The 13,138-nt window shown below is 40.7% G+C and overlaps 2 protein-coding genes across 12 annotated transcripts in view; one reads left to right on the top strand and one right to left on the bottom strand.

Annotated features, from left to right (window-relative positions):
- The window catches only part of PALLD (palladin, cytoskeletal associated protein), a 792,721-nt gene extending 789,764 nt beyond the window's left edge, over window positions 1–2,957 (top strand). For 3 of the 7 annotated variants that reach the window (XM_033942034.1, XM_033942043.1, XM_033942063.1), the window contains one exon: window positions 869–2,446. In XM_033942034.1, the coding sequence (XP_033797925.1) occupies window positions 869–1,035 (167 nt within the window). In that variant the 3' untranslated portion in view covers window positions 1,036–2,446. Of the gene's footprint in view, window positions 1–868 lie in introns of all 7 variants that reach the window. The other 4 variants (XM_033942073.1, XM_033942083.1, XM_033942092.1 and 1 more) reach the window with 2 other exon arrangements.
- CBR4 (carbonyl reductase 4) overlaps window positions 2,601–13,138 on the bottom strand; it is a 53,344-nt gene continuing 42,806 nt past the window's right edge. For all 5 annotated transcript variants that reach the window (XM_033942123.1, XM_033942132.1, XM_033942105.1 and 2 more), the window contains 2 exons: window positions 12,233–12,367; window positions 2,601–8,369 (listed from right to left, as the gene is read on the bottom strand). In XM_033942123.1, coding sequence (XP_033798014.1) covers window positions 8,191–8,369; window positions 12,233–12,367 — 314 coding nt within the window. In that variant the 3' untranslated portion in view covers window positions 2,601–8,190. The remainder of the gene's footprint in view (window positions 8,370–12,232; window positions 12,368–13,138) is intronic.

Genomic DNA, 13,138 nt, shown 5'->3' on the forward strand with positions numbered 1-13,138 from the left:
TGTGTTTATGTAATGATTAATTCTGTATTTAAGTTACATTAATCCTGTAATGGAAATTTTTAGCTGTCTGTATTAATTATGGTATCAATTATGGCTCACTGACATTTGATTGTTTTAGGGCTCCTTTTACTAAGCTGTGATAGCGTTTTTGGTGCACGCAGAATTGCCGCGCGCACTAAACCCATGCTACGCGGCTAGAATTAACCCCCAGCTCAATGCTGGCATTAACGTCTAGCACAATTGGCAAAACCGCTATCACAGCTTAGAAAAAGGAGCCTTTAGTGTTTTACTATCAGAATTGTTATTGTTGAGATGTTTGCTATGATTTTTATGGAAAAAAATATTTTTTTAACTTTTGTTCTTAACCTTTCCTTTCCCATTTTTAATGGAGTTCTTTTCTTGATGAATATGAACTATGCATTGTAAACCGCTTAGATCCTTTTAGGCTGTTATGCAGTATATAAGGTTCTTAATAAATATAAAACTTCTTTGTGCCTTGGCTTCCTTCCGACATCACTTCCTTGTCGCGGGACCAGGATGTGATGTCAGAAGGGAGCCAAGGCTGGCATGAGCAGTAGGTGGAAGATGTTACTTACGCTGGCAAACCGGCAAACATTTAAAGAGGTACACGAGGGGAGGGGGTGTGCTCACGACGCAGCAGGGAAGAGTAGGGAGACACACTCTGGCGATGCCGGGCGCTATCCTCCCCCACTACACCACTAGTCTGTTCTTAGAAAATGGCCCAATAAAGCTGAAGCTTAGACTGTGGGAGGGAAGTATAAAAGCCGTGCATTCAGGGAGGAGCCGCATCCCTTCCTCCATTTGTTGGCCCAGATTTGTGCATTAACATTTTACTCTTTGTCAACAGCTCAGTGGCAGCAGCAGCCACACATCACCAAGCCGAAAAAGGTACGGCCCTCTGCCAGTCGATATGCGGCGCTTTCCGACCAAGGACTGGACATCAAAGCTGCGTTTCAGCCTGAAGCCAACCCTGTCCACCTGCAGTCAGACTTAGTAGAAAGCGATGACCTGTAGATCCACTGTATCAGATTTATCCAAGAGGATTACACTGAAAGCCATCGCCTTAATCGACTTCTACATCACTACGTGCAAAGGCAGACACTGTCAGCTACAAAGATACAGAACACCTTAAGCATATAATTATTATTCTTATTTATGGCAAGTTAGGACTATGAACAACTGGTGTGAAAGGCAATGTACACATTGCACAAAGTGTCACATTCACCATCCAATTTCTTATACCTACACTGATGGAGCTGTTACAAATGCCTACAAATACATGCCAAAGTATTACTGAAACAGGCTTACTCAGATTAAATGCAGCTATGTATCACCAGGTGCCTTTTAAAACCTACAGCGCATAATGTAATGAGATTTCTTACGAGACAGCTTAATGAATGGACATTACAGTTGCACTGGTTACTTCTATCTTGATTTTGAAATAGCAGTGCATTCTGGCAGTAACAATGAACAGATGTGAAATGGAAGAATGAGAAAGAGGAGAAAAAAAAAACCTTACACAAATGCCTTTTGTCTTGATAAATTTCTTTGCATTATGCAACAATAAAGGAATGAATTGCCTTAATATCTAAAGTTTTGACCTTCAGGATGTTTCACTTAGTAACATTTTTCTTCCTGCTACCTTACAATGTTCTTCATTATTTTAAAAATATTTAAATTCTATTTTAATTAGTCTTGAAATATATTTTTAAATGACAATGAAGTAAAGGGTAAAATGACCAGATATTTAAACATTCAATCTGTACATTCACATTAAAATATAAGAAAACCCCAAAACACAGAGGAGATTGAACAAAGAGGGAGGGGGGAAGATTACTTGGGGTGCAGAGTAAAAATAGTAGTTACTGAACACTGCCATTCACAAGAGTGAAATTCCAAAGAGAGATGGAGGAAGTCAGTAAGAAGAGAAGCCCTGTTCTTTCCAACTACTTGGAGTCTGTTATAATTTTGGGTAGGTTTGGAGGAAAGGGATTTAATGCAAGTTGGAACACTGACTAGGTATGAAAGGTCTGTGGCATGTTTTCTCTAGAGGGTACAGTTTAGAAGATGCTTTGATGGGCATAGAGATGAAAGGTAGACCAAACCTAATATATCATAGAAATATACTGTATTTTTACAGGCGCACTTGTAAGCTTGTGCTCTGTGTTCTCCCTACCTTCCCCTCCAACTATAATCCTGCCATGCCAAACCATACCACCTACAGGGAGTGAATAAAGACTGCTTTCAGAATGCAAGGGAAAAGACACGTGCCAGGAGGTTTGGACTCATTACCAACCAGTTTTCATGAGTCAAAATAAGTTGGAATCACGAGGACAAAGTATAAGGTTTTGATGGTACAACAGTACTTTGTTATGAAAGGGAAACACTGTATTCCTTATATGAAGCACATATATCATTATTTATAATAAAAGTGTTGAAATGTTTTAGCGCTACTCAGTTATATACCAAGTACTTCTGGTTTTCTAGCTTATTTTTGTAATTATATACTACATCATATATATTGCATTACAGCTATGCATTTACTGCCTTATAGATCTTTGTACTTACACAAACTGGGATTTTTTTTTTTCAGGAATGTTTTTACTTTAGCACAGTAATAAAGCAGTTCTGTTCTCTACAGTTTGGTACTGGTTTTGATATCACTTTTAAACAAAGCTTCCATGACTTAAGTAACCTTTAGACAGTCTGCGTCATTTAAGACTATTTTATCTATAGTTCAAAGAAAAGTATGTCATATTTGCCAATTGTTTGTTGAATGTAATTTTACTACTTTTTCTGTTTGCCGAACTTCACTTGCATTGTATTGCCACCCTCTTATTTGTATTTATAAAAGTAAAACCATACATATGGTCATATACTGGTTTGGTTTGTTGTGCTGACATGTGAGTTTATCAATAAATGTAAAATGAATGGCTGACGTTTTCTAGAGAGAGGTTTACTGCTCGTAATTTTGAATCATACATGCATTTTTAAATCACAAAAGCATCATAAGTACTCTATGCTGGACAAAAACAAATAGCCAAATCCTTAAAATGAAATTATGGGCCCCTTTTACATGGCTACAAAAGTCCCACATGACAACTGCAACACAGTCCATTCAATTCCTATGGGCTGCGTCGCACTTGATACTACTGTTTATCACTTCTATAGCACTGAAAGGCATACACAGAGCTGTACATTTGACAATTAATTGTTGGTCCCTGCTCAGAAGAGCTTACAATCTAACTTGGACAGACATGACATAGAACCAAAGGTGAGAGAAGTTAGGATTTGAAAGGTGGGCTTTTAACTTGGACTTGAAGACTTCCAGAGATGGAGCCCGCCACAGGGAATTGGGCAGTTTGTTCCAAGCATATGGCGCAGCAAGATAGAAGGGATGGAGTCTGGAGTTGGCAGAGGAGGAGAATGGCACAGATAGGAGCTCGCAGGGGGGAACATAAGGAGAGATATGTGAGGAGAGAAAGTGGGGGGCAGCTGAGTAAATGCATCTGTAGGTCAGTAAGAGGAGTTTTAATTGTATTCAGAAATGGATGTCTTTAGGAGAGAGGTAATGCGAATATAGCGGCTCTCACGGAATATGAGTCATGCAGCCGAATTCTGGACGGATTAGAGGGGGGAAAGATGGCTGAGCAGAAGACCTGAGAGTAGCAAGTTACAGTAATCTACTGCAGCTTTGTAAAAGGGGGTCCTATGTATTTGACAAATGTAGCAAAAAATATTTTTTTAGAATACAATGTCCTATTTTGTGGAAATTGTACTTACATCTGGGATTAACTAAACTTAAAAACTGGAAAGAATTTATATTGGTCAGTTCTGGATTTAGACTTGCTATACAAAGCTTGGAGGCTCCTTGTTAGTAAGTTATACCATATTGTATACCCTAGAAACAATTCATAAATAGAATTTTAAAATAATTTTAGAGTACATTGATATAATGCTGACAAAATATTGATGTGATCTACAGCTGTCCAGTTTCAAGTTTATTAAAAAAAATTTTATACCGCTTATTCAAATTTCTAAGCGGTGTACAGCAATAATAAAAGAGAAATCATTAAAAGAAACAAAACCAATTAATGTTAAAATATTATACAATACAGAATCAAGTTAGTAGGTCCGTGGGATATACCGATCCAGTCAAGTTTTCAAGATACCCACAATGAATATGCATAAGTTTAGATTTGCATACAATGGATGTCTTGAAAACCAGACTGATGTGCACTGAGGACTGTATTGAGAATCTCTGGTCTGACATATATAAGACTGCAAAGAAAGAGGTGCTGCAAAAAGTTCCTAGACTCCCTTCTATCAATATGAGCAGTTTCTAATGTCACAGTAAGTGACCATGTGAACTCCACTGAAAGGACATCCAAGTCACCATAGCGATGTCCAGCTCATAACATCCAAAACAGATATCCATCTCATATGTATTTTTCAACATAAGATGGCCCTTGTTAATCATGTAAGCTTCAAACATCATATTGGTGAATTTAGGGAGGAACCCCTGACCAGGATGTCCAAACGGCCCCTGCAAATGCTCACAAGCTCCTTTCTGGGGTTTTGTGGTCGTGTCATGGTTGCACTTTTCCAGGGATGAACTTCTGGACTTTTGATCCTAGGCCCTCGGGCCAGCTGGGTACTAACACCCCCCGAGGGACCAGAGGATGCTAAAAAAGGAAACTAGGTTCTTACCTGTACATTTTCTTTCTGTTAGCTTCTCAAGGCTGGTATAGTGCCCCACCCTATCTGTATTTCTGCAGTGAGGGTGGGTTTTTGTACGCGTGCAGATTTTGCTTTTTCTGCGGGTTCTAGTATTTTTCTAGGGCCGTGGAGATACAAGAACAGTGGCTATGGCTCAGCTGGTGAGCTGTGGGGAAATTTTCACTGTAGGGTTTTTGTTCTTTGCATTTTCCAACAGTGTTACTATATGTTTGTTGTTTTATACTCCTCTTCGGAGTGTTATTACTGTTCCATGTTAGGTTTTCCTTAGTTTTGCTTGGCTATTTGGCAGACTGGGTTAGGAGGGGGAGCCTCAGCTAATATAACCAAAAGTTTTGGTCTGTCATAGTGAGATATAGCCCATCCATAAAGAACTGTACCGATCTTGAGAGTGCTACAGAAGACTGAATTTAAGTGAAAAGAAACACAAACAGAAAAGACAAGCTCCTACCATCTTGCTTGTAGAGAGACAACTGAGGAACTGGAAGACAACCCAGAGGGATGGAAGGCAGAGCAAAAGAATATTAATGAAGCTCCGTACAAGAATTCTTATGAGAAGGGACTGACTACCCAAACATTCAGGAATGGAGTGTCTGTCATACTAGGAATAAGAGTGCTTGATCCCCACACTAAAACAGATCAAATTATCATCTGATTTAGCATAACACACTGATACATTTATGGATTAATATCATCACTGTGTGTATCAATATTCAAAAGCAGTTATACAAGGAATACCAATTGCTAGCCACATATGTTCTTTTATTTAAGAATCCTGTTGGCTAATGGGCATATTTTGATCAAATCAATAGTCATCCAAAATTTATCTAAGTGTAGGAGATGCTAGGAACATTCCGGGGGAGTGCAAAAAATTATCCTAATACTGTAGATATTCACCCACTACCCAATTTCATTCATCTAGGTGAACTGATCAAAATAGTAATCCTAACTTAAATGGATGTTATACATTTAAGTTTAGAACGGCATATTCCAACAATCCTGCTGTTGACACTACTGATCATCACCTTTCCTTGATATGCTGTTCTCATTTGGATTTCAATGCTGTCCTGTTATGATTTTCTTCTCTCTCTCATTGTACTTTCAGTGTATGCTCTGGTGCATCCTTCGCCATGGTTATCCCACTATTAGTCAGTGTGTATCAGAGCTCTATCTTGGGACCTCTTCTGTCTGTATATTTGTCCTCCTTGTTATCCCATGATATTCAGTACCATTTTAATGATGAAGACTCCCAGATCTCTGTATCTACCCTGAAATTTCACAAAGAATCCAGGTAAACGTCTCAAGCTGCTTGTCTTGACATTGCTATCTGGATGTCCTACTGCCATCTCAAACTGAGCATGGCCTTGATTGTGCTTATTTTTCTCCCTAAACCCAGCTCTCCTCTTCCTCCATTCTCTATTTCTGTGGATAATATTGTCATCCTTAGCTCATAACCTTCATCTTTGACTTACTCTTCCCCATTCTCTTCAGATATGCAACAGATTACTAAAACTTGTCATTTTTCCCTTTATCACCACCAACATTCAACTCTTCCCTGTCTGAACAGACTACCCAAACCTTTATCCATATGCTAATCACCTCCAGCCTAGACAACTGTAACCTATTCCTCCACAGGTCTTCCACTGAACTCTTTCTCTCCCCTTCAATCTGTTCAAAATTCTACTGCATAATTTATCTTCTGCCAATACTGCTATACTCACATAAACTGCCTTTGTCTCATCACTTCATTGACTCCTTATCAATCTCCACACACAACTTAAACTTCTTGACTCGCATTTACTCTGCTGTTTCTCAGTATCCCTCCCTACACCCTTTCCTAAGAACTCCAGTCATCAGATAAGTCATTCTTACCTGTGCCCCTCTCCTCCATTGCCAGCTCCAGACTTTGTTCCTTCATTCATTTCTTTGGCGTTCGGTACACTAATAAAATGTCTAATTTATTTGATAATTTCTAGAACAGGCATTCTGTTCTTTCAGGCTATGTGATCAACAAAATTGGGGATCCATTCTTGAATAATAATTGCTTCATGCTTTTGGCTGATTCACGTCACTTTTATCTTTGCCATCTTTCAAAGCAGAATATAAACTGGTACGTTAGCCAGAGGCTATTGAGGAATCTATACTCCCGAGAACAGGATAAGGAGAAGAAACAGACTGAGCCCAAGGAATGCAGAGTAAGTGAAATAATTGTACAGAGTGGCAGAGCAATAAAGAAATCCCATGGGGAATCCCTAGCAAAGAGAAGGATTCTAAATGATCCAAATTCAGGTAGATGTAATCACACACTTTAGATCCCTCATCAAATAGCATCAGGTAACTAGGAGTGATGTGTAGAAACAAAAAAGAAACAGAATTCATTAAATCCAAACACAGAAAGAGGAGGACAGATAAAATGATCAGGAGAAACAAAAGAAGGCAGAAAGGGCAATTAGTCAGGAATAGGTTTCAAACAGAGAGTAGTTATATTATCCAATCAGTAAAGTATAACAGCATAAAAATGGCCATACTGGTGCAGAAAACAACCGAGGGCAGAAGTGCACAATTAGAAAGCAGTCAACGTGCTCATTACTGCCTGCAGGATGCAAAAAGGGTCCCAGTAATGAAGTTGACTTATGTGCTAGAATTCACCACAGTATATTAAAATGTATAGTAAGGAGGCTTTTTAGTAATCCACAGCAATATATAGATATGCACCGATTTGTACTGCATAAGCAGAATGCTAACAAAATATCACCAAATTTGAAGCAGCGTAGGGGACCTGTATACTTGCCCATACCTGCTTGCATGCATAAGGCCTGCATTATCTAACTGAGGCCTATGAACCAAAATCTGCCTCGGCCAGGAGCCATCATTTTAGGAAAATACCACCAAATTTGAAGCTTTGGGGGTCTGGACTAGGATATACTGCCCATTAGTGCTGCCCGATTCGCGATTCAAATAGATTTTCCGATTCACTTTGGGTGAATCGATTCGAATCGGTTTGTTATTGCATAAAATCGGACTTACCAATTCGTTGGCCCCTTGCTACCACTGAAGACCTGTTCGGGATTTCCTTCTGCCACCGGAGTCCTTGCTTCGATGTAACTTCCGGTTTTGCAAAAACCAGAAGTTACATCGAAGTTGGAGCCATAAGTGAAGTTGGAGCCATAAGTGAAGGGCACAAAGATTTGCAATATATTACAAAAATCATGAATGCTATTCTGAGATGTGAATATAAAAACGACATTCATGTGGTATTATAAAGTTCAGTGTTAACCTATGACTAATTATGGCAATGCACTAATAGTTTTGCACAGTCTGCAGCTCTCAGTTAACTGATTCAATGAGTTAGCTGTACATGCTTATAGTAAAGCAGAATGAACGAGTCTTTACGTGTTTAATTCTATTATTGTTTTCTGGTAAATATGACAATCAAATTAAAAGCTGTAAACCCCCATCCATCACTAAAACATGGCCAGTGATATACGGTGACTCCAAGAGAAAAAGAACAGCTTGTGCAACTTCAGAAGCCTCTCCAAATCGTCCTAGTGGAATCATTTTATTCAGCTGATCTTCTTTTAAACTTGATGTCATATCAGTATGAATAAAACCTAAAAATTAAAAATTAAGACTAAATGAAAGTGACACGTGGAGGGGCATAATCAAAAAAACCATCTAAGTCCCTTTTTGGCCTAAGGCCTTAAACTTTGAAAGCAGAAGCAGGGAAAGTGTCCATAATCAAAACAAACGTCCTTGTTTTGATATTGGCCTGACTCTACATTCAGCTGTTTAAACGCCCAGACCACCACTACGTCTACACTTATACCCCATAATGAATCAAAAAAACGCCTAAGCCCAAAACATCCAACACAAGGGCTTTTAGGTGAAGGAGGAGCCAGTCCTTCGCCTAAAAGCTGGAGTCTGTAACCGGTGTCTGTCAAAAACAACACCAGTTACAGAATCAAGTTTCAAGTTTTATTTAAATTTGATAAATCACTTATATATAAATTACTAAGCGAGTTACAATAAAATATAAAATAAACATACAATTCAACGTACAGCTTAAAATGGGTTAGATGGACAAACATGTAGACAAACTTGAATACATAAGGAAAAAAGGGAGAAAGTTACAAAGTTAATGTTTTTCATTTTAAAAAAGAAAAGAAGAAGCCATGAATGGAAGGTACATGAGGGAAGGTAAAAATTATTATTATTTTTTTTTATAAATGGTGTTTAGTACGCTGGGTATATGTCATTTAAAGATTAAAAGCATCTCTAAAAAGAAAAGTTTTCAGGTTGTTTTTAAATCTATTGAGATCCTTTTCTTCTCTTATGTTGTGGTAGGGTATTCCAGGTCTGAGGGGTCATCACTGAATATATGTCATGGCGTCTAGTACCAATAATTTTTAAAGAAGGAACCGCTAACAGCCTTTGAGCTGTAGAACGGAGAGAGCGTGACGTATTATATGGAATGAGCATCCGGTTTATAAATTGAGGTTCTTTAGTGGACAGTGTTTTAAACACTAGAAGCAGGATTTTATAGGTTATACGGTGATTAACGGGGAGCCAATGCGAATCAATCAAAAAAGGAGTTATGTGATCAAATTTTTTTTCTTTGTGGATGATTTTAACAGCGGTATTTTGAATTATTTGTAAACGTTTCTTTTCCTTTTGAGTGATATTTAGTAATAATGAATTGCAATAATCGAGCTTAGCAATGACAAGTGAATGTATTAAAATCCACCCCAACCACCCCCCCTACGACATCGGGGCAGGAGGGAGCCCAAGCCCTCCTACCCCGCCAGCCGCGGCACTCCGCGACAACATCAGGCCAGGAGAGAGCCCAAGCCCTCCTGGCCCCAGCGCTCCACGACCCCCCCCAGCCGATTACATTCGGGGCAGGAGGGAGCACAAGCCCTCCTGCCCCGCGGGCCCCTCCCCAATTACGATCAGGCCAGGAGGGAGCCCAAGCCCTCCTGACCTCTCGCCACCCACCCCACTACACGATCGGGCAAGAGGGAGCCCAACCCCTCCTGCCCAGGCGGACCCCCCTATCCTCCACCCCCCACTACAATACGGGCAGGAAGGATCCCAGGCCCTCCTGCCCTCGACACAACCCCCCTCCCCCCAACGTCCGCCCCCCTGAACCCCTGATCGGGCCCCCCGCTATCCCCCCACCCTCATCCCCTTCCCCGTACCTGAAATCATTGGCCGGACAGACGGGTGCCAAGCCCGCCCGTCCGGCAGGCCAGCCGGCTCCGGAATGGGGCCGGATTGTCCCAGGCAGCTGAAACCCCGCCCACAGGTGGGACCTGAGGCGCCTGGGCCAATCAGAATAGGCCCAGGAGCCTTAGGTTCCTCCTGTGGGCGGGGCCTTAAGCACATGGGCCGGGTTGTCGCGGGGTGCCGCAGGTGCCTGGGGCAGGAGGGCTTGGGCTCCGTCCTACCCTGATGTCATCGGGGAGGTCAGGGGTGCCGCGGGGCAAGAGGGCTTGGGCTCCCTCTTGCCCCGATATTGTCGGGGGGGGTTGATATATCGCGGCAGGAGAGATTAGCCAACTCCCCTGCCGCGATGTGATCACTCCTCTACCCGAACTGCCACAACCTGCGGCAGGAGAGATTGGGCATCTCTCCTGCCGTGGGTCGCGGCAGTTCGGGTAGAGGGGTGATCGCATCGCGGTAGGGGAGATGAGGCATCTCTCCTGCCGCAATAGTTGCGATGGTTGCGGTGGGTAGGTTGCCGCACCGCTGAACTGATCGTGCCAGCGGCCATCAGCTCAGCGGCCCCTTTTTTGGCACTTAGACCTGTTTTGACTTTGTCTAAGTCAAAAAGGTATAAGTGCCGACTAGGCAACCTGCCTAAGGTTTTGGTTATACCTGCTGCACGCCTAGGTGTAGGTCGGCCCACCGCCCGCCCTTTCCCCTCCTCTAAACACGCCTCTTTTCTCTCTGTGCGTTTAGTGGCAGGGGAAAGGCCTAAGCTGGTTTTAGATACATCTACAAACCAGCTTTGGTTATGGGTACTTGGACGATCAGGCTTTTTGATCGTCCAAGTAGCCATTTAGGACACTTTTTAGATGTTTTTTTTTTTTTATTATTATGAACCCCTTAATGTTTATCATATCATATCATGCTTTTGTAAATTGATAGCTCCCTGCCCAGAAGATACCCTTACTGAAGCAATTTAAATTAACACCAAATTTTCATCTGCTTGTTCCACATTTAACAGTTATACAGTAAAACAAATGAGAAAATTCCTTCAGCTATATTTATTAACAGTCACCATGTGAGAGCCAATGCCTTAACAAGACTAAGGTTTGTTTAACAAATAAAATGTTTGTTTCTTTTATTTTATTCAAATGAAAAATATTAAAAAGAATAGTAGAAACCCCTCTTATTGTTGTATTATTAAGAAAATGGTCAGCAAAGGAGTCTGAGTCAATTGTACATCTTGTGTGTCTGCTGCTATTTGTATATGGCTTAGGAAATTAACTCCTGCTTTGTACGAATTGAGAAATTTGGATTTAATACATGCCTTTTCAGTAGCAGTTCAAAATCAGTTACATTCAAGTACAGTAAATATTTCCCTGTCCCTGGAGGGCTTGCAATCAAAGGGCTAGACACTTAGACCCCGATGTGCAAAAGTTTCTGTGCCAGTAAAACTCATTAGGAAATTCTCCTCCCAATGCACAAAAGGGTTCTCTGTGGCTGCTACAGATCCTCTTAGCAGCTACTGAGAACCCTATGCAAATGCATTTTAAGGAGCTCATTGGTATTCTAATGAGCTCTCCTTGTGATGTACTAGAGGGAACACCCACCCCTTTATGGGGAAATTCTTCCTATATTGCATTCATGTCACATATACACATTTGCTCCCCCCCCCCCCCCACACACACACAAAAAGCCTGCAGCCTCTGTTTTTCCCCTCTGTGCATGGCTAGTTCTATGCTACTTGCATAGCCTTCCTCCTCAGCATAGTGGAGAAAACCCAGACCATAATATCACTTGGAAATTCAGAATTGTGTGGCCCTAAGGACTTATGTGAACCCTCCTCGCTCTGGGACAAAGGTCCCATAAACTAACAATACTACTGATGACCAGTCAGCACCAACATTTCCATTAAAGCACATTTTAGAGAGAGGTAGCGGGTAGCGAGGGATTATTCAGAACCAGCAGTGGGTAGTACTAACTCACAATGAAGCACTAAGCTTAAGCATCCATCTTTATCAGTGGTGTCATGTCCTCCAATTCCAGGCCCATTTTTGATGTTATGTTACTAGACTATAAAGAAAAGTGGGTACCTACTTTTCTTTACAGAATAAGCTCCAAGTAGGTGTGTTGTAGTTACTCCTTAATAGAATTACCCTGCCACTTAACTTTACAGAGTTTATTTGCTTAACAAACCTCTATAACATGTTATAAGACATAACTATGTTACATATGTACTTTAGTAGTATCTTTAGCATGTACTAACCTGGAGCAACCACATTAATTCGTATTTTCTTTTGCCCCACTTCTTTAGCAAGAGAGCGTGAGAATCCAACTAGTCCTTCCTTACTGGCACTGTATATACTCTGACCTGAATTACCTTTCTGTCCAACAATACTTCCTACAATATAATCAACCAAGGGAGGAAAGCCCAGTTAGATTGCAGCACCCAACGCACACAAAAATACATGGCATAATCACGCTCCTGTTTATACAGTGCCCTTCTAATAATAGCAACAGTGTCTAGGGGTCCAGCATCAACACTCTGAAATAGGGCACTTTCCCCCCCATGGGAACTCAGAGGAGGCAATTTGCAAAGGAGTCTTTTCACAGGAAACCAGTGCTTGTAGATGCAAATTCAGTGGGGAAAACCATAAATAGTACTCCCGAAGTCAAAATAATCCATTTCAAAATTCTCATCTATCTATGTATTGTATGTGCAGATTTTTCACTGAGGATTCAAGCTGAGTAACCACTTGAAACTCTACAGGTAACAAAGGCAAGAAGAAAATAAAACTGTGTTACTTTGTCTATCACTCTAGATATTGCTTTTTCACTATTTCTAGGCCATTGTTTGGTTTCTTTAGGAAGATGCCTGCTGAACCCACGAGTCTCAAATTATTAGTCTAATTACTTCATGAAACTAGGTACTGTACTTTTTCTACCTCAAGAAATGTTATATTTTTTTGCAGGAATGTTTTACAGAACTCTGGTCAATGAAAAATACAGTCACAAAGCTATAGATGCTAAAAGTTATAGAAAATATGAATCAAGTTCCATTCAGATTGCATACAGGAGATCACACCTTCACAAGAGGACTTACTATCTATTTATAAAAATTAATGGCTAAACAATACATTCTTATACATGATTCTGCTTAGAGAATGACACG

Source organism: Geotrypetes seraphini, chromosome 1 (genome assembly GCF_902459505.1).
Source record: "Geotrypetes seraphini chromosome 1, aGeoSer1.1, whole genome shotgun sequence".
In the NCBI taxonomy this organism is placed as follows: Eukaryota; Metazoa; Chordata; class Amphibia; order Gymnophiona; family Dermophiidae; genus Geotrypetes; species Geotrypetes seraphini.